At 39.3% G+C, this 22,846-nt stretch overlaps 1 protein-coding gene across 1 annotated transcript; it reads right to left on the reverse strand.

The window, feature by feature from the left end:
- Positions 1-20,301: 20,301 nt before the first annotated feature.
- On the reverse strand, positions 20,302-21,739 carry LOC110940245. The gene is made up of 2 exons (XM_022181796.2): positions 21,652-21,739; positions 20,302-20,928 (listed from the first exon to the last, which is right to left on the reverse strand). The coding sequence occupies exon 2, from the start codon at positions 20,915-20,917 to the stop codon at positions 20,495-20,497; it is 423 nt and encodes a 140-aa protein (XP_022037488.1). The 5' UTR covers positions 20,918-20,928; positions 21,652-21,739; the 3' UTR covers positions 20,302-20,494.
- Positions 21,740-22,846: the final 1,107 nt, after the last annotated feature.

Consider the following 22,846-nt stretch of genomic DNA (forward strand, 5'->3'; position numbering starts at 1 on the left):
TCGCAAAACCCAAATTCTTTAAAAACAAAATAAATAGACCAGTCGTGACCTATGCTTTCAGTAGAACCTTCGATTGTTCTGTAACACCCCGTGTTTTCGAATGTCAAAGTCAAAGTCCAAGTCAACTTTGACTTCTCTGGCTGTTAATGTTTCTTTTTACTTTTTGTATGATGTGGAGTAAGTGTTGCCTAAATGAAATGATCGAATGTTTAATCAATGCGACCGATTTACGACTGTGAATAGTAGGAAGTAACAATGCGATAAAGTTAATCAATCAATAATCAAGTTAATCGATTCATCAATCAAACTCGAGACTCGAATTATGCGAACTCTGGTGTTATTATACGTGTGTGTGTGCCTTATGTGTTACTTGTGCGTGTTTACTTATATGTTTGGTGTGGTATTCAAGCGAATCAAACGAAAATCGAATCGAAACTCGAAAAGCAATCGAACTCAATCGAAACTGACAACGAAACGTGAAATGTAGATGCTTGTATGTGGGTATAGTGATTGGGACTGAAAGTAATTTGACTAGGAACTCTATCGTATTCGTATCATCGTCCATCGAAATCGAAACATCGAAAACCGTCGCGAAATACTCAAAGTGGGTCGCGGATCGAACAGGAGGCATCCTGATCGAACAGGCCAGCCGATCGGCTAGCATCTTCCTAGCCGATCGAGCAGCCCATTCGATCGGAGCTCCTGGCCGATCGGCTGCCACTTTCCTCTTTTGGAGCCTATAAATAGGGCTGTCATTGTCACACTTTCTATTTTTGGAAAGCTCTGACCGAACCAGCCTTCTTCTTCACCTTTTCTCATATTTCTCTCAACTCCGGTAAGTTTTCACTCTAAATCTTGTACGATTTTGATCACTACATGATTCTACATCTTTCTATCTTTCAAAACTCGATTTCTAACTGTGAAATCACCAAGATCTAAGTGTTCTTGGGTGATGTCATCATGGTGCTCTTGAAGAACACCAAACTTTGGCCTCACTCAACCATGAATAGCTTAGATCTGACCGGTTTCCACATAAACAAACTAAGATTTGTAAGAATCTTAACATTTTTATGAATGATTTCCAACTTTCTTCGACCTTTTACACTCGAAACCTTAAAACTGGTAGAAACGGAGCTTGAACCGCCTAACTAATCATTCTAACAGTTAAGAGGTTCAAGATTCGGGTTCTATGTACAAGGTTCACCGATTTCGGGTTAAACGTCAACTTACCGTTCCGAGCAGTTCACCGGCCGGATTTGGGTGATTCCTGTCCGAACCGGTGCAACAAGTAAGAACCCACGTTCTACAGTTTAACTCGCCGTCAAGTTACTTTAAAAGCATGACAAATAATCAAACAGCCAAGTGTTAGACGGAAGGCCGACCAGGTCAGAAATGCTGGCCGAACGGCTAGGCTGTTCAAACAGCCCAGCCGATCGGACATACCAGCCGATCGACCGGGCCAGCCGATCGGCTAGCACATGGTCTCACACTTTTCAAACTTTACGAAGTATGCTATTGACGAGGTGATGTTCGATCGAGTATGCTACTCGATTGGTAAACATTACTCTTCGGATCATGAGATACTATGCTTCAACACTCAATTGATTTTACAACTCGTTCGTAGTAGGGAATGCCAGCCGATCGAACAGGCTGTTCGATCGAGCGACATCCTGTTGAGAACCACTTCTAAAGTTCCCAGCCGATCGGTTAAGCCGGCCGGTCGAACGGACCGTTCGATCGATCGACCTGAAAGGTAAGAACACTTTAGTGTTCTCATATACTACAACGAAAACTTCAAAAGTTCAAACCATCATACACAAATACATCAGAGGAAGAAACAATCCACTCGAATGGCCCAGCCGATCGAGCCTACCGGCCGATCAAACAGGACTGTTCAACGGACATACCAGCCGATCGAACAGCCCGTTCGATCGAACCTGCCGTTCGATCGACCAGCCTATTCGATCCATTCACACTTGTATGTTTTTCCACGTTACTCATTGTTGTGCTATCGAACTATTCAGGCTAACCCTACTCTCAGCGCTCCCTTCAATCCATAATCAATCACTGTGAGTATACTCGATCCCTTTTTGCTTATTAGCCCTTTTGGGTGTTACATACGTTGCTTATATCAAAATACAATCGATCACACTACTCAAACTATTTGAACGCTAACCAATATGCATGTATTACGTGACTTAATGAATGCTTGTTGATTGTGTTTACACGTGGAATGCTGTCTACCTGCCTTAACGACGTAGTACTATAGTTTGGACTCAGCACCCGTTCACACGGGGGTTGTTAAGGACAATTACTTGCATGGCTTACGGTGGTAATCATGTATTGCAAACTGTCTCGGACGGTCAACCCGCAGTCATTGGTATCGATAGATCCATGTCGATAATTAACATGCTTCGTTTTCCTCTGTGTACGCGCTGGTTACGCGTAAACTATTCAAACTCTATATGCTATTATCAAACTTGTATGCTCACCTTTACATTATATGTATTGACTTTATTTTAACGTATGTAACAGGTAATTAGGATGCTTATGTGCTAGGAAAGCGAGGCTAGAATAAGTTTCTAGAAGCCCCCAACAAATGGTTATCTGCCAAGAACAAGCGTCTGGGGCATAGTTGTCTGTAGATCTTGTCCTCTGGCAATGCAGCCAGAAAGTCAACAGAATAGGGGTCTAGAAGCAGATAAACAATTGCTGTAATAATATTTGAATCTGAGTTGTCGGAATGGAATTTCTTCTTTGGATGTTATCTGTAATGACATATTTGTTTATTCGGGATACGGTATGGGACGTATCTTTAACTGGATTGTATGAACAGTTGTTATGGAAACTTCTGGACAATCTGTTTCGCTCAGTGCCATGCCCCGATGATTCCGCCATCGGTTGGGGTGTGACAGGTTGGTATCAGAGCCATAACTATAGGGAATTAGGTTAGACACGACCTAGTCCGGGTCGCTGTCTTAGAGACCTAGACTATAGTTAGGAACCAACAGACCAAGCTTATATGCCTCATTATTCTTGCTATGCACTGCACCGTTATCGCCTAATCATCCGACACCGAATGAATAGTTTGGTCGAGACTAGGTGTGAAAGCCTCAAACTCTCGACTAAATTATTTGTTCAGTCTGTAATTTATTCACAAATGGGAGGAGATTATTCATCGAGAATAGGTGTGAAAACCGCAAACTCTCGACAGAATTATCTGCTCAATCTCCTCAATTTTTACTAAAACAAGGAAGAAATTGCTAAGCCAGGGGGGGAACCCTAACCTCGGCAATTTATTCCGGACATTATATCATCTCACCAAGGCCTCGATGGACTCCAACGACCTGAACTCACAAAGTATGACCTAGGGAATACGTGCCCAATGCCCAAGAATCGAGGCAAGGACACCAGCCCGAATGTTGAAAGTGACAACAAGTCCGTTGCGAATAGTCGAATCGCTTTGGGTAGTCGATGTCTAGTAGCCGCAGACAATCTACCTCTCGATTTTTATGTGTTTCGATTCTGAGAACCGCAGCCGCGTACTCTGATGACTCGTTGATTTTATGTGTTTCTGTGTGCTTTGTCTGTTTACGTGTTTATAATTTGGACATTATTCGATTTTGCTGTCATTTCGATCAACACACACGACTCACATTTGCTGTTCTATCTCAAATCGACATCCAGTTATCGCAAATCTAGCCGATATCACACTACGTTATGCTATATGATTAAGTTAGGCTATACTATACGATGCTATTCGATATGTTATCCGAACGACACGCGAGCTCTGAAGGATAGGTTTCTGTTTTCTGGCTGCTTCTGTGATTAAATACCTAGGTACTTATGTGCTTCTGTGTTTTGTGCTCTACGTGCTTGTGTGCTTTTGTGACCTATGTGCTCTATGTGCTTCTGTGCTCCATGATTATGTGTATCTGTGATCCTGTGCTTATATGTACGTAATTCGACGTCATTCTAAGCTTTAGATAGTAGTAGACGTGTGAGGTGAGATTCGATTTCGTTGTGTTGAGTCTCGTGACGATGTCTAATGCAGACCATGTCGTCGTCTGGATCCCGACACCGTCTGACTCGCCAAGAAAAGAGAGACCGACGCCTCGCTGCTATCATCTCCAAGCAAGTGGCGAAAGCCGTAAGTGAGGTGTATGAAAATGCCAGCAAAACGTCTGAAGAATCCCGAGCTGAAAACCCTAAGGATTCAAGCAAGGCTGCTTTCAGCTTCAAGCAGTTCAAAGCATGCGGACCAAAAGAGTTCACTGGCGAAGATGGTCCTACAGCCATGTTTCACTGGTTCGACTCAGTCGAAGTCACTCTGCGCCAGAGCGGATGTCCTAAACATCTCCGCACTCTTAATGCTACAGGCGTCTTCCAGTCCCGTGCTCTAGACTGGTGGACGGCCGAACGAAACAAGCGCGGAAATGATGCAGCTTATGAGCTAACATGGGAGGAATTAAAGGCAATTATGATCGACGAATTCTGCCCTCCTCATGAACGCCAAAAGCTGGAGGACGAGTTCTGGGTAATCAAGCAGAAGGATGGAGACCATGCCGCTCTCACTGCTTGCTTCAAGCAGCTTAGCATCATTTGTCCCGATCAAGTCAAGACCTCAGATCAAGCCATCAAGAAGTACATTCGAGCCCTGCCCGACTGTGTAGCCGACTTTGTTCACGCTGCCAAGCCAGCAACGATCGAAGAAACCTGCCTACTCGCCGCTGAGATCAATGACAAGTGAGTAAAGTCTGGTTTTTGGGATAAGCAAACCAAGTCTCTGCACCAAGCCACCGCAGCACCCACCGACTCATCTGCTCAATCCTCCAAGTCATCAAGAAGAAAGAAGAAGCACAACAACAACAGCTCCAGCAACAAGAACTGTGCTGTGACAACCGCTGCTGCTCCTCTACAAGCTGTACCAGCTCAACAACAGCAACAACACCGCTCAGCTCCATTGTTCAATGCACCGCCAGCGAAGCGTGCATACACAGGCCCTCACCCACTCTGCCCAACGTGTTCGTATCATCACCCGGTGAGTCTAGCCTGTCGTTTTTGCACTCACTGCAACCTTTACGGTCATTTCACTGCGAACTGTCGCTATGGTCCCCGTCAAGCCCCAGTTCAAGCCACTGTCAACCAAGCCCTACTCCCTGCCCCTCAAGGCCAACAAGCAGCTCAAGCACCAGCAGCCAATGCTCGAGTCTGCTTTGCATGTGGTGACCCTAACCACTTTGCAAACAGGTGCCCGAATAGGGTGGTTAAGCAAGAGCCCCAGCAGCAACAGCAACAACAGCAGCCTCAGCAACAGCAGCAAGCAGCCCATGCCCGAACCTTCAACATCAATGCCCGTCAGGCTCAGGCAGATAACAACGTGGTTAATGGTACGTTCCTTGTGAATGGTATTTATGCATCATGTTTGTTTGATATTGGAGCCGATAACTGTTTTGTGTCATTTGAATTCGAGAAGCTCCTTAGTCGTAAGCACTCTTATCTGTCCTCGTCATTCGAAGTCGAAGTCGCTACGGGAAGAACTATTGCCGTTAATTCAGTACTCCATGATTGTACTCTCGAACTCAACAATCACATCTTTCCAATCGACCTTATTCCAATGCAAATCGGAAGCTTTGATGTCATAATAGGCATGGACTTTCTTCGCGAAAACCATGCTGAAGTTGTGTGCTTCGAAAAATGATTCGATTCTCGCTTGCGAATGGTGATCTATTGTGTGTGTACGGTGAAACAGCGTCGAAAGGTCTCAAGCTTATGTCATGCGTCCAAGCTAACAAGTATCTCCGCAAGGAATACCGAGCCTTCTTGGCCAACATTGTAGTAGCGGAGAAGGAAAAGAAAAAGAAAGTTGAAGTCAAAGACGTCCCAGTGGTTCGTGAATTTCCTCAGGTGTTCCCTGATGATCTACCCGGACTACCACCAAGTCGTGATATCGATTTTCGTATCGACCTCATTCCTGGAGCTAACCCCGTTGCCAAAGCCCCTTACCGACTCGCACCATCCGAAATGAGGGAACTCTCGAACCAACTCCTGGAATTACTCGAAAAAGGCTTTATTCGCCCAAGCACCTCTCCTTGGGGCGCGCCAGTCCTTTTCGTCAAAAAGAAGGACGGATCGTTCCGGATGTGCATCGACTATCGGGAATTGAATAAGCTAACCATCAAGAACCGATACCCCTTGCCCCGAATCGACGATTTGTTTGATCAGCTATAAGACGCATCATGTTTCTCGAAGATCGACTTACGCTCAGGCTACCATCAATTGCGGATTCAAGAGGAAGACATCCCCAAAACCGCTTTTCGAACCCGTTATGGCCATTACGAGTTTGTTGTTATGCCCTTTGGTCTAACCAACGCACCCGCGGTTTTTATGGACCTGATGAATTGCGTGTGTAAGCCTTATCTTGACCGTTTCGTCATCGTGCTCATCGACGATGTCTTGATTTATTCCAAAACGAAAGCCGAACACGCGCAACATCTACGTTTGGTTCTCGAGTTACTCCAGGGGAACCAACTCTATGCCAAGTTCTCCAAGTGCGAATTCTGGTTGGAGGAGGTTCAGTTTCTGGGTCACATCGTGAATAGTCAGGGTATCCATGTCGATCTCGCGAAGATTGAAGCCGTAAAAAGCTGGATTACGCCTAAGAACCCGTCAGAAGTTCGTTCCTTTCTCGGATTAGCGGGCTATTATCGACGATTCATTGAGGGATTCTCGAAAATCGTTGTGCCACTTACCGCTCTTACTCATAAGGACAAGCCTTTTGTGTGGGGAAACGCACAAGAGACCGCTTTTCAAACCCTCAAGCATATGTTGTGCAACGCTCCGATTCTTACGCTGCCCGACGGAAGCGACAATTTCATTGTCTACTGTGATGCTTCTAACCTTGGTCTCGGCTGTGTCCTCATGCAGCGAGACAAGGTTATAGCTTACGCATCTCGTCAACTCAAGATCCACGAGAAGAACTATACAACCCATGACCTCGAGCTAGGCGCGGTTGTCTTTGCATTGAAGATTTGGCAACACTACCTGTATGGCACTAAGTGTACAATCTACACTGATCACAAGAGTCTACAACACATCTTTAATCAGAGGGAACTTAATATGCGTCAACGCCGATGGGTAGAACTTCTCAGCGATTACGACTGTGAGATTCGTTATCACCCAGGCAAGGCGAATGTGGTTGCCGACGCGCTCAGCAGAAAGAGTTACGTGCTCAGTACCCGAAACATCCAAGCCCAGCACAATCTCGAAACCCTTATCCGCGAAGCCCAACATGCTTGCTTTAATGAGCATACATTGAAGAAAGAGAGGATCTATCACGATGGAGCTCAGTTAGTAAGCAAATCCGATGGGATATTCTATTATCTAGATCGAATTTGGATCCCTAAGCGGACCGAATTGCGAAAGATTATCATGAATGAAGCCCACAAATCCTGGTATTCTATTCATCCCGGTGCAGATAAGATGTACCAGGACCTTCGTTATAAGTACTGGTGGCCGGGCATGAAACGAGATATCGCCCTCTACGTTGGAAGTTGTCTAACTTGCGCAAGAGTCAAGGCTGAACATCAAAGACCTTCTTGCTTACTCGAACAACCGCCGATACCTATATGGAAGTGGGAGAGTATAGCTATGGATTTCATAACAAAGCTCCCACCCACGCCATCAGGTCACGACAGTATCTGGGTTAAAGTCGATCGTCTAACGAAACCAGCCCACTTTTTGCCGATACGAGAAGACTATAAGGTGGAACGACTAGCCCGAATCTACACCGATGAGATCATTTGTAATCATGGTACGCCTCGTGACATCATTTCAGACCGTGACGCTCGGTTCACTTCGCGATTGTGGGAAACGTTTCAAGCGGCCCTTGGTACGTCGCTTAATCTGAGTACTGCATTCCATCCTCAAACCGACGGACAGACTGAAAGAACGATCCGTACTCTTGAAGACATGCTCTGAGCGTGTGTCATAGATTTTGGTGGTAGTTGGAACAAACACCTGCCATTGGTAGAATTCTCATACAATAACAGCTATCATGCCAGCATCCAAATGGCACCTTTCGAGGCTTTGTATGGTAGAAGATGTCGATCGCCTATTGTGTGGCACGAGATCGGTCACTCGCAACTAATCGGTCACGAGATTCTACAAGAAACGACTGACAAAATCCACCAGATTCGAGACAACTTGGTGAAAGCTCGGAACAGACAGAAAAGTTACGCCGATAGAAGACGCAAGCCCCTTGAATTTGACGTTGGCGACTACGTACTCCTAAAGGTATCCCCTTGGAAGGGTGTAGTCAGATTCGGCAAGAAAGGGAAACTGGCGCCTCGATATGTTGGACCTTTTAAGATTCTGGAAAGGATCGGAAAAGTCGCCTACAAACTCGAACTACCGGAGGAACTCAGTAACGTCCACCCGACTTTCCACGTCTCTAACCTCCGAAAATGCCTTGCTGATCATGACCTAATCGTACCACTCGACGATCTTCAGGTCAATGAAACCTTACACTTCGTGGAAAAGCCTGTTGAAATCATGGATCGCCAAACCAAGCAACTCAGGCGCTCACGCATCCCAACCGTGAAGGTCCAATGGGAGGGCAAACGAGGCGCAGAGTTCACTTGGGAACTCGAAAGCGACATGAAGGCCAAGTACCCGCAGTTGTTTAAATAGATCTGAAGCGTCAAATTGGTCAAACGACTCACGGTGATGTGCAGCTTCGAGCCTAATTTCGGGACGAAATTTCCTAAACAAGGGGAGGCTGTAACACCCCGTGTTTTCGAATGTCAAAGTCAAAGTCAAAGTCCAAGCCAACTTTGACTTCTCTGGCTGTAAATGTTTCTTTTTACTTTTTGTATGATGTGGAGTAAGTGTTGCCTAAATGAAATGATCGAATGTTTAATCAATGCGACCGATTTAGGACTGTGAATAGTAGGAAGTAACAATGCGATAAAGTTAATCAATCAATAATCAAGTTAATCGATTCATCAATCAAACTCGAGACTCGAATTATGTGAACTCTGGTGTTATTATACGTGTGTGTGTGTACCTTATGTGTTACTTGTGCGTGTTTAATTATATGTTTGGTGTGGTATTCAAGCGAATCAAACGAAAATCGAATCGAAACTCGAAAAGCAATCGAACTCAATTGAAACTGACAACGAAACGTGAAATGTAGATGCTTGTATGTGGGTATAGTGATTGGGACTGAAAGTAATTTGACTAGGAACTCTATCGTATTCGTATCATCGTCCATCGAAATCGAAACATCGAAAACCGTCGCAAAATACTCAAAGTGGGTCTCGGATCGAACAGGAGGCATCCTGATCGAACAGGCCAGCCGATCGGCTAGCATCTTCCTAGCCGATCGAGCAGCCCATTCGATCGGAGCTCCTGGCCGATCGGCTGCCACTTTCCTCTTTTGGAGCCTATAAATAGGGCTGTCATTGTCACACTTTCTATTTTTGGAAAGCTCTGACCGAACCAGCCTTCTTCTTCACCTTTTCTCAGATTTCTCTCAACTCCGGTAAGTTTTCACTCTAAATCTTGTACGATATTGATCACTACATGATTCTACACCTTTCTATATTTCAAAACTCGATTTCTAACCGTGAAATCACCAAGATCTAAGTGTTCTTGGGTGATGTCATCATGGTGCTCTTGAAGAACACCAAACTTTGGCCTCACTCAACCATGAATAGCTTAGATCTGACCGGTTTCCACATAACAAACTAAGATTTGTAAGAATCTTAACATTTTTATGAATGATTTCCAACTTTCTTCGACCTTTTACACTCGAAACCTTAAAACTGGTAGAAACGGAGCTTGAACCGGCTAACTAATCATTCTAACAGTTAAGAGGTTCCAGATTTGGGTTCTATGTACAAGGTTCACCGATTTCGGGTTAAACGTCAACTTACCCTTCCGAGCAGTTCACCGGCCGGATTTGGGTGATTCCTGTCCGAACCGGTGCAACAAGTAAGAACCCACGTTCTACAGTTTAACTCACCGTCAAGTTACCTTAAAAGCATGACAAATAATCAAACAGCCAAGTGTTAGACGGAAGGCCGACCAGGTCAGAAATGCTGGCCGAACGGCTAGGCTGTTCAAACAGCCCAGCCGATCGGACATACCAGCCGATCGACCGGGCCAGCCGATCGGCTAGCACATGGTCTCACACTTTTCAAACTTTACAAAGTATGCTATTGACGAGGTGATGTTCGATCGAGTATGCTACTCGATTGGTAAACATTACTCTTCGGATCATGAGATACTATGCTTCAACACTCAATTGATTTTACAACTCGTTCGTAGTAGGGAATGCCAGCCGATTGAACAGGCTGTTCGATCGAGCGACATCCTGTTGAGAACCACTTCTAAAGTTCCCAGCCGATCGGTTAAGCCGGCCGATCGAACGGACCGTTCGATCGATCGACCTGAAAGGTAAGAACACTTTAGTGTTCTCATATACTACAACGAAAACTTCAAAAGTTCAAACCATCATACACAAACACATCAGAGGAAGAAACAATCCACTCGAATGGCTCAGCCGATCGAGCCTACCGGCCGATCGAACAGGACTGTTCAACGGACATACCAGCCGATCGAACAGCCCGTTCGATCGAACCTGCCGTTCGATCGACCAGCCTATTCGATCCATTCACACTTGTCTGTTTTTCCACGTTACTCATTGTTGTGCTATCGAACTATTCAGGCTAACCCTACTCTCAGCGCTCCCTTCAATCCATAATCAATCACTGTGAGTATACTCGATCCCTTTTTGCTTATTAGCACTTTTGGGTGTTACATACGTTGCTTATATCAAAATACAATCGATCACACTACTCAAACTATTTGAACGCTAACCAATATGCATGTATTACGTGACTTAATGAATGCTTGTTGATTGTGTTTACACGTGGAATGCTGTCTACCTGCCTTAACGACGTAGTACTATAGTTTGGACTCAGCACCCGTTCACACGGGGGTTGTTAAGGACAATTACTTGCATGGATTACGGTGGTAATCATGTATTGCGAACTGTCTCGGACGGTCAACCCGTAGTCATTGGTATCGATAGATCCATGTCGATAATTAACATGCTTCGTTTTCCTCTGTGTACGTGCTGGTTACGCGTAAACTATTTAAACTCTATATGCTATTATCAAACTTGTATGCTCACCTTTACGTTATATGTATTGACTTTATTTTAACGTATGTAACAGGTAATTAGGATGCTTATGTGCTAGGAAAGCGAGGCTAGAATAAGTTTCTAGAAGCCCCCAACAAATGGTTGTCTGCCAAGAACAAGCGTCTGGGGCATAGTTGTCTGTAGATCTTGTCCTCTGGCAATACAGCCAGAAAGTCAACAGAATAGGGGTCTAGAAGCAGATAAAAAATTGCTGTAATAATATTTGAATCTGAGTTGTCGGAACGAAATTTCTTGTTTGGATGTTATCTGTAATGACATATTTGTTTATTCGGGATACGGTATGGGACGTATCTTTAACTGGATTGTATGAATAGTTGTTATGGAAACTTCTGGACAATCTGTTTCGCTTAGTGCCATGCCCCAAATTCTTTACAAACAAAATAAATAGACCAGTCGTGACCTATGCTTTCAGTAGAACCTTTGATTGTTCTAAATCTCATCATTTCATCCCTTTTTAATACAAGTTGGATCATAAAATCAATTTGAAAAAAAAAAAGCCCAATATCGCCATCAGATATCATAATCTAAAAATATTAGTCAAATTTGCATTTAAACGATTAAATTAAACATACTAACCCAACCATAAGAACCGGATATATCGATATCAATGAACTCAGTATCGGAATCATCAGGTTCATGATCTGACATTAGTTTGGACTGCGCCAGTACCTGCCTAAAATTTTCCACTTTCATGTCTATGTAAAGATACATACAATACCTGTAACAAATTAATATAATTAGAAACAGGTGTTTTATTTAATATAGCATATCATCAATAAGCTGAAGGCTATATCAAAGTTCATCCACAAGAATTCAAACATAAAAGTACCAATTTACATATAAGAGCAATGTATACAAAAATACCAATTTACACAAAAAGTACCAATTTGCAGTAGCATTTAATATTCGTAAAAGAAAGAGGAGAAACGGATGCATACCTTAAGCTGATTATATAACAAAGATGGATGAGTCCATATTTGAAGTGTGAAGAAGTAAATCTGTAAATCAAAAAGCAAATCCTCAGATTTTATCGAATGAAAAATGAGAAATATATAAATCTGTAAATCAAAAAGCAAATCCTCAGATTTTACAGAACACATTTGTGTTCTTCGAACCACACAGTTTCAAGATATGATTCGTCCTCAGATTTCACTTGTTTGTAATCGAACAAACCGGCGGATACCTGAGCCTCATGTAATCAAACATGTATAAAATCGCAATATGATAAATCAAACCACCAACCTGAAATCAAAATCCCCAAAACTTCTAGTCGTAGTTAAATCTCAAATTCGTGATAATAATAACGAACTCTAAGGATCTTAGATGTAAGATCTTCATTGGTCTCTTTTGGTTTTGGATCTGGAAGGTGATGGATTGGGGAGGAAGCCGAATAAAAATGAAAAGAAGATGAGTTGTGGTTTTGGCGATGGAAGGAATCTTAGACCCTAGATAGGGCTGTGCAATGGTTCAGAACCGGACCAAACCAAACTGAACCGAAACTGTTAATTGCTAAATTGAAGAACCGAACCGTATTATAACGGTTCCGGTTCGGTTCTGAACCGGTTAAATGATTCTCGTGTAAACGGTTCTCGCGGGAACCGGTTGACAATTAAATCGTAAAATTAACAATTGAATAAAAACGAATCAAACCATTTAAAATATTAACTAAGAGTTGCAACATTCAAAGTTCAAACCAACCAAAATAAAAGTAGCAAAGCAACAATAAAAAATTTCAAGCCATAAAACAAACTCTAAATAAAACTATTACAACCATCGTGTTAACAATTAAAGCAAACATCTTCAAACTTCATTCGATCTTCATCCTCTCAATCTTCTCATAAACGTCTAAATGAAACCAAGTGTTAGCAAAATAAACGAATTATGCATCTGTTGTATTTGGTTCACGTGAATAGATTGATCAGTAATGCATCTACTGTATTTACCAAGCGATACACTATTTATATACACATTTACAATTTGATCAACATTGATTTGATTATTTTTGTTCAATTTTTATTTTCACATACAGAAAACTATATGTATCAGAAAGCAAACATCTAGAAAGAAAATATATGCAATCATATAAAAGGTCATGTAGAATAGCTTACCTGTATTTGCAGGGTGTTGATGGAGATGATCTTGTATGATAACAATTAGGGTTAGGGTTGAGAGGTGGAGAAGAATTACAAGATGAAAGATGAGATCGTGGAATGAATATAAGAGGAGGGAATAAGAATTAGTATGGTCGTATGTATGATGTTGAAAAGCCCATTAATAAAATAGAGTCTTAAATATTTATAATCCCAAGTGGTTCTAGCGGTTCTTTAACCGGAACCGTGGTTTTAACCAGAACCGAACCGGGAACCGTTTTTTACCCAAATTTAAGAACCGGAACCAGACCCTATATACAAAAATATGGTTTGGATCTAGCGGTTCCGGTTCGGTTCCCCGGTTCTGGCGGTTCTGAACCGTATACTGCTCAGCCCTAACCCTAGATCTTCAATCCATGGCATGTTTTTCTTCTTTGATTTAAGTTGAATAGAGAGAAAGGGGCAGATGCAGATCTAGATCTGATGGAATTTGAGAGAGAGAAAGAGAAGAAGAGGGTTTGAATTTTGAATTTGATTTGATTTTAGGTTTAAGTATGCCGCCCAAAAGGGTATTATTTGAAGGTTTGAATTTTGAATTATGTTTATATATTATATTATTTAGATTTTATATATATATATATATATATATATATATATATATATATATACTTTTATTTTCATGTTCAACTCTCAACTCAAATACGATATTCACTATGTTTACATGACATTTATAAGAACCATCACCGCAATCACCCCATCTATCATATATCGAGTATATCCGTTAGTTTTTCTAAAGATATAATTTTTTATTAGATTCATTCAACTCGTGTAATAAACTAGGTTAGAACCCCGTGTATTATACGGGTTGAATAAATGTAATTTTATATACCAATTAATAAAAAAACATATTTTTAAAAAATCACGTTTATTACACGGGTTGAATAATGCAATTTTATATATCAAATAATAAAACAATATATATTTAAAAATCTCGTTGGTTGAATAAATGTAATTTTATATATTAAATAATAAAAAAGTTATATCTTTAAGAACCTCATTTATTGTACGGGTTGAGTAAATTTAATTTTATATATTAAATAATGAAAAACATTACATTTTTAAGAACCTCATGTGTTATACGGGTTGAGCACATGTAATTTTATATACCAAACAATAAAAAGTTATATCTTTATAAACACTATGTATTATATGTGTTGAATAAATTTAATATTATATACTACATAATAAAAAAATTATATTTTTAAAACCTTGTGTATTACACGAGTTGTATAAATGTAATTTTGTATAGTAAAATATAAAAATGTTATATCTTTAAAAAACCTCATTTATTACACGGGTTGAATAAATCTAATAAAAATTTATATCTTTAAAAAAACTAACGGGTATATAAATAAATTGGATTTATGACATCGTATGGACAATGTGGCATATCTCAAAGGTTGACACGTAAGCAAAGTAAGGTCTGCTTCTTATCTCTTATTATAGATAGTATAGATTTTAAGTCGACTAATCTTATAATCTTGTAGGAAGATAGCACTAGCTTCATCAGGTATATCTTGCATTTGCCACTTTGAATCCTCATTTTTTGCAAGTTTTCCCTTCATTTCAAAACAAATTCTTATTTGATACCAAATAACGAAAATAGGTTAGATTTACGTTAAGGATTTTGTTAAAACAATAAATGATCTTCTAGCAATATATCATCTTTGATTCTAATAATAACTAGGTTTAAAGAAGTTTGCCGCGTTACGACAAATTTCTTTTCTTATCTAGTCTGTGTTTACATGTGTTTTGAAATCACTATGAGCGCGTTGCGAACGGAACTGCTGACAAGAATAAAAAAAATGCAGAAAAAAACACTAAAAGATAACCGAAAGAAAATCAACCAAAAAAATTGTATGGTAACGATGTTGTTCGTATGAAACCCGTGGTCAGAGATGAGCAAATGGTTATGGGTATCGGTACCAAATTTGCCGAACCGAAAGATCTTAAGTACCAATTCGGTACCGACTTTTGGCGTTACTGGTACCGGTTCACTACCATTTTTTACCTTCATATACCGGTACCGTAACCAGTATTTTCGGTATCAGTACCGATTCTGTATCGTTTGACACCGAGCTCATCCCTACCCCTGAAACTAAAAAAAGAAAAAAAATTAAAAGTTGAAGAAAATCAACAAAAAAAAGTTGTACGATACCGTTGTTGTTCGTACGGTACCCGTGATCAGGGATGAGCAAATGGTACCGGGTAGCAGCACTGAATTTCCCGAACCATAAGATTTCCAATATCAATTCGGCACTAAATTTTCGCATTTTCTGTACTAGTGCCGGTTTTTTACTTCATGTACCGATACCGAACAGGACCGTACCGGTATTTTCGATATCAGTACTGGCTTGATACCGGTTGACACCAAGCTTATCCCAACCCGTGATATTAAAGTTAAAAAGTAAAGAAAATAACAATTATTATAATATAAAAATAATAAAAGTATAAAAAACTATATATTATTATAATATTAAAATTACTATTCATTAGCTTATAATTTTAACTAGGATTGCGACCCGCCGCAATGCGGCGGGGATTCTTTAGTTATAACTAAGTCAATCTAGGACCCGCACGTTATGTTAAACTCTGTCAAACGGGGAAAAACAAACGATGTAAAAACGTTCACCCACACACGCACGTTGTGTAACGCCCTGCGTTTTCAAACATCCTACATTTAGAAACCTTACGTGAAATTCTATCTTTGGAAATCTTGTGTTCTTATAACCATTCTTTCATCGTAATCGTTGTAAAATACGGAACTTGCTTCGTAAATAAAACTTGTACATTACACTTTTTACCTAGTTAAATCATGTTTTATTTCATATTTCACCTTGTTACAAGTTAGGGGAAACATTGTTGCATATTATTACACAACTTAATTAACAAAATTACTCATTATAATGTTTTAAAAAAATAAAAAAAAATAAAGAAATATGGCAGCCCAATTCAGCAAAATTCAGCCCCATATAGTTGGGTTTTGTGGGCTAGTTTCAAGGTGTAACCCCTTCTAAACACTTCCAAAGCCCAACCCATTGAAACCCTAATCCTTCCCCCTATAAATACCACTTATAACCAGCCTCCCTACCACTTTTGCAACCCTAAAAACTCACAAATCATCCACCAAACCGTAGCTGAAAGCAAGGGTTCGAGTAGATTGACACCCCTTCACGAAAATGAGCATAACTCACTCAATTCTTATCCGATTCACTCGATTCTTTTTCCTACTTGCTTGTATAATCATGGGGTTCGATTCCTAGACTTCTCCTTGGAGAAATCAGACCTGGAAATGCCCCGAAATAGTCCATAAACTTTCTGTTTGTTTTTATGTTCATCAAAAACTTGTTTAAACCTATGCAACTTGTGTCTAACACATCTCATACCTATGTCCTAATGCTTACAACTTATCCCATGGTTGGTTAAGCTTAAAAACAAGGTTGAGACATTTAAAATCAGAGGATTAAACCTCATAAACTTGGTGTTTTGTTTAGGGTTTTTAACCCACAAGTCATGTCAAACTTTGTCTTTGATACATGAGTGATTATGGAACAACTTGGGTTGTCCAAACATACAATCCTCACATGATTTGATGATTTCTCTTAGTTAGTGTGTATATTTCTTATTCTTTATTGTATGTTCATGACCCTCCTTGGTTGTTTTTTTTTACATCAAGTGTAGTGGTGAACACATAGAGGTGCCTAAATGGAAGACTTGATCTTCCTACCTCCTACATGACTTCTATGACACTTAGAGGTACCAAAATGAAGATTTTAATCTTCTACCTCATGCTTGAACTATTGGACATATATTATATAACCTAAATATATTATTCGAATAATCGAATCTTTGATGATGAACTAGTGTTCATATGTCGGGGTACTAGATTACATCATCCTAGACTATGATAACTTGTCACGATTCTAATGGAACCTTGTTCCATGAAAACATCTAAACTCCTTCGAGTTTCCTAGTGTCAAGAACAAGCATCATATGTACTAAATGATTATTTTCCATGTTATTCTCATATCTTATTTTTATGTTGTTTTAAACACCGAATCTCGACTCTAAACATACTTGAACTTTAACCCTACACATTCAACCTTCTAACCTCATCAACTCGTCAACAATTGGATAATCGGAAAACATATGCAAACTTTGTGAGTATACTCGTACTTTTCCCCTTTTACTTTTACCACTTTTGGGGTGTAACATGTTTACCTATTGAAACTTACACATGAACTTTTATCTAAACACACGGACATTCCTATAACAATGCTTGTATATGTGATGGCTTGATACTTTAAATTTGGGTGATTCTTATGTGTTGAACTTATCATTAACTTCGTACGAGCCAAACCTTGACATATGTAGCGCTATAGGATTAACGACCCGCCTCTACTGAAACTTTGGTTATGTCATGAGCAAGTTGCGTTTTCTTGGTTTGATATGTTATACACATGCCATATTTAATGTTTATCTTGAATCGCATGCTTGCTATGAGGAATTGTTCAAACTTATCTTTTGCTATGTACGTATCAAACTTGTATACTCGCCTTTGCTTTTGCATTGAACTTTATTTTAAACATGTTACAGGTTGAGGACGATGATGTTATGAAATGAAGTAGCGTTGATGCCTAGATACACATATAGACGTTAGGGTTTAAAATGTTGTATCAAAATTTTGTTATGTTATCATGTTGTTTTGTTAAACTTGTCGTATTTGAATTTCTTGTAATGTTGACTATTTGAAGTTATGAAATGAAATGAAATTTGGATTTTCTAAATATTGTCACAAATAGCGTTATGATGTCTCTAGCAATCTTCACACTTCGTCTCATCCCGATGTTTCCGCCATTGGTTGGGGTGTGACACGTTGCGTCGTGTTAACTCGCAAAATTTTGAACGAAACGTAAAAACGTTAAACCAAAGACGCACGTTGCGATGTGTTAAGTCACAAAATTTAGAACCAAGCATAAAACGAAAAATTTGCGGAAAATGAAAACTATAAAGGACCAAAATTGAAAGTAAAAAAGTTATGAGGATAGATTGCAAAAGATAAAAAGTTTTGGGTTAAAAGTAAAAAAAAAAAAAAACAAATAGTTTTTAGTTAAAAGTAATTTATGAAATACTTTTGGGTGAAAAGTAAAAAAAAAAATCAATTTTTTTTGGAAACCACCAAAGCCAACTTTACGACAACCATATGCATAACCATTTTTTCTTTGAAAACCCCCCAAAGCACACATCGCGTTGCGGCAGGGCGTAAAACGGTGTCAAATAGTACTAATGTCACATAACCGTCAACGACCACCAACACTGACTCGACCTAGGATATGCGTGTTGCAACGAACCTGTCAAACATGGAAAAATAGAGGTAAAAACGTTGAACCACACATGCACGTTGCGTCGTATTAACTCGAAAAAGTTAGAACTATACGTAAAACGAAAATTTGCGAAAGATGAAAAGTATAAGTGACAAAAGTTGTGAAGTTAAATTGCAAATAATGAAAAGTTTTGGGTTAAAGTTAAAAAGAAAACAAATTATGTAGGGTTAAAATTGTAAAAAGTAAAAACCTTTGGGTTAAAAGTAAAAAATAAACTTTTTTTTTTGAAAACACTCAAAGCACAATGTACAAGTGATGATGCACAAAGAAGTTACAAAGTTATATATAGAATAATATATGTATAACCAACCCGTGATATTATTAAAGTTAAAAAGTAAAGAAAATAACAATTATTATAATATAAAAATAATAAAAGTATAAAAAACTATATATTACTAGGGTATATGCCCGCCGCGTTGCGGCGTTATGTTACCATTGGTATTCGACTGATATCGGTACGGCTCGATATAGTACCCATATGATACATGCACTCGGTATAACAATCTAAACCTGTTTTACATCAACTGAAACCATAAAAACAGTTGTTTGGATGGTATTGGTTTGGTTAATTGTGGTGTCGGTGTAGATAACAGATTTCTTTTCGCAGAAGAAGTTATATAAATATTATCAGAACCGGAAACCAAAAAATATGAGTTTGTTTTTATTTTAAATAGAAGAACTAAATATTTAGAAACCATTGTACGTTAATTATCTTACAAATATTGTATTGATGGTAAATCTCAGATATCTTTTTACGTTTGAAAGGTTCAATTTTTTAAATAAATAGTGTTTGACCAAAGCGGTCCAACCCTATAATGATTTCATAAAGACTTATTTACAATATAATGGTTTCATAAAGACTTATTCATAATTTATTTTTTTTAACAGCCAACAAATCAAATCCTGAGCACTCTTGGGGTACCCACTGGACAAACGGAGTACTCCGAGAGTAACCCAAGTCGTCCACCACCAATTCCGGGGAAAACCTGGTAATTCACCTGTCGTAGGCACGATGGTGGATTACCGGTAAAACCCGTTTGGCTCAAGGATCGAACCCATGTTTCCCTAGGTCTCCTATCACTACCCACCAATGCCTCACTCTTTTTTTACACCAAATGGGAATTGAACTTGAGTTTTGAAGAACCTAAATACTTCTACCACTTGAGCCAGAGGTCATTAGTTATTTATAATTTAATTAAACTCAAATTTGAAGGGTAACCCACACGCCCGTAGGCATGATGGTGAATTACCGGTAAAACCCGTTTGGTTCAAGGTCTTCTATCACTGCCCACCAATACCAATACCTCACTTTTTTTTACATAAAGTGGAAATTAAACTTGAGTCTTAAAAAAAAAATTTCCAGAACTGTTGATGACGACTTTCGTTTAATATGTATAATAATAATAATAATAAACCTAAACCAAAATTATTCGAATACTTGAGTTTTTAATTTCTCAACCATTAAGAAATTACCGGTATTGTTTCCATCCCCAAACCGTCAAATACACCAACCAACATACACAACCAGATCAACTGATATTAAACCGGAAAGAAGATAGTGATGATATTAAACCACAAAGGATAGTTTCATACTACAATAAAGACACCAAAAGTAAAAGCAAATGATCATCTAGCCATGATCTTTAATTCCAATAACAGTCATAAACCCTAAACAAACCACATAAACCCTAAAATCAACACTCACCAACCACCACCAGATCACCAACTAGCTAGTACTCAGAATCACCATACACGATATACGGACCACCGTAATGACCACCATTCTTGTTGCTGGAGCTGCTGTTGTTGTACCTCACATTGCGGACACTCTGCTCGCTACGAACCTCAGTGTAGCCACTTTTGTCACCAACGCGAACAGTGGAGCTTTGCGTGTACTCACTCCTGGTTCCAGTAGTTCCATTTTTCCAGTTAAACCCTCCGGCCGACGCCTTCTCAGTAGTGGTGGCTCTGCCGTAGCTACCAGTCTGCTTGTCGCCGTAACTGTACTGAGATTTGGTCTGGTAAATTTCTTTACCTCCTCCGCTACTCACGGTGGTGGTTGTTATCACCGGTACAGGGGAGATGACCGCGTAACCGGTTGTTGCAACCGCTTTTGGAGCGGAGTTGCCAGAGCCGTTGGATCCTTTCTTCATTGTTAGTAAATCTATAACAAACAATAACAGATCACAAATATTATACACAAATTCGGAGAATAATAACCTAAAAAGTTGATTTGTCTCTTTAGATCGCAGAATATAACATCAAAAACTAACAAACTAGATAATAAACCACGCCGTAATCAGTAATTAGTAAGTAACGATAACAGATCACGAATGTTATACACAAATCGAATAATAATGACAGAAAAATTGATCGATCTCTTTAAATCGCAGAGTATACAACATAAAAAACTTAAAAAATAAAAATAAAAGCGAAAATAAAAGTTTCGTCAGTAATCTGAAACAAACAATAACGGATCACAAACGTTATAAACAAATCGCAGAATAATGAAGTACAACTTGATTAATCGCTTCAGATCACAGAGTATAATAACAAAAAACTGAAAAAAAATAGAAAATGAGCAAACATTGATGTGACCGTACAGTTAAGATTTAAAAAATGAAGGAGAAAATGCAGATTACCTAGGGTTTATACAGCACATAAGCTATGAAACAAAAGAGAAAATGCTTTTGGAATTGTTTGATTATCATGCAAAATCAAGTATGAAAAGGCTTATAAGGTGAAAAACAAGCAACAATTTCAAAAACGATGCAGAAAATACAAATTTCTTATGTTTAAACAACAAAAAAGTGACGAAACAGTAAATCAATTGAACGCATTTGAAATTGCTGGAACATAAAATGTGAAGAAGACAAAATGAGAGAACCTTGATTGATGAAGAGAGAGAAATGAATATGGTAAATAGGGTTTTGGGGCTATTTATAGAGGAAAAGCTTGTAGGTGAAGGAGAAGGATAAACGGTGCAGTGCACCTTTTCCGTTACTGAGATAACGACGAGGTTAGTAACTGCTCACACACGTTTCACTGCACCGGTTAGCACCACTTTTCCGTTATTCGGATATTTCAAATTTTATCATGATTTGCTTAACATTTTTAGGGTGAGAAGGGCACTCTCTCTTAGGGGAGTCCCCTCTCTTACTCTTACGCACACCCAATCCGTTTATGCCACGTCAACTCCTCTTTTAAACTCCCCTCGCACCCTAATTTGATGGCGGCACTCCCCTATTAGATGACTTATTTTTTTATTAAAAAAAAAGGAAATAATTGATTGGTTTGGAAAGATGGTGGCCCCACACTCTCCCCCTACCTTCTTCGGTGACTACACCCCGACCCACCTCCCCGATCACCCTCCACCCGCCTTCGGCGGCACCCTCACCGCTCGGTGAATCCGGTCCCCGCATGGGGTCACCGAGGGTGCCCCGGACACCCTTAAAAATATTGGATTGGCTTAACTTTTTTAGCTTATAAAAAAATTATCATCTGTTAGTTATTATTTTAGTATTTGATTTGATTTAAGTTTGTTAGTTATTATTTGAATATTATCTCCAATTTGAATATTAATCTCTATATCTCTATATCTACAATAAACGCTTTTAATTTTATGATCCGTGCGTGTTTTAGATCTTTGTAATATTAAAAAAAAGGCGTACATGACCTTAGATTTTGCATCTTTATCATTACTTGTTTAGCGAGATATAAAGAAGCATATATATGTCCGTTAACATAGACTCGTTGAGGTGAATATTTAACATGAGATGTATCACTCTGAAGAAAGTTAACGATGAAGAGCACATCACATACAAGACAATTAGCATGTACCGAACATCCGTCATCTATCTTTCATATGTCTAGGGATTTTTTTGTCAAGTCATGTCACCCAAAAATGTTTTGAGTTGGATCATCGATTTTTTTTTTTTTTGAGTTTTAGAGTATAACTCTATTGTTTTTTTGAGTTTTAGAGTATAACTCTACTAGGTTATAACCCCGTGTATTATATGAGTCAAGTAAATAAAATATCAAATAGTTAATAACAAAGATTTAACAATTATAAAACGATATTT

This window comes from Helianthus annuus, chromosome 6 (assembly GCF_002127325.2).
Source record: "Helianthus annuus cultivar XRQ/B chromosome 6, HanXRQr2.0-SUNRISE, whole genome shotgun sequence".
NCBI lineage: Eukaryota > Viridiplantae > Streptophyta > Magnoliopsida > Asterales > Asteraceae > Helianthus > Helianthus annuus.

Coding starts and splice junctions, on each gene's coding strand:
- LOC110940245 (XM_022181796.2), bottom strand. CDS start 20,917: ATGAAGAAAGGATCCAACGGCTCTGGCAACTCCGCTCCAAAAGCGGTT.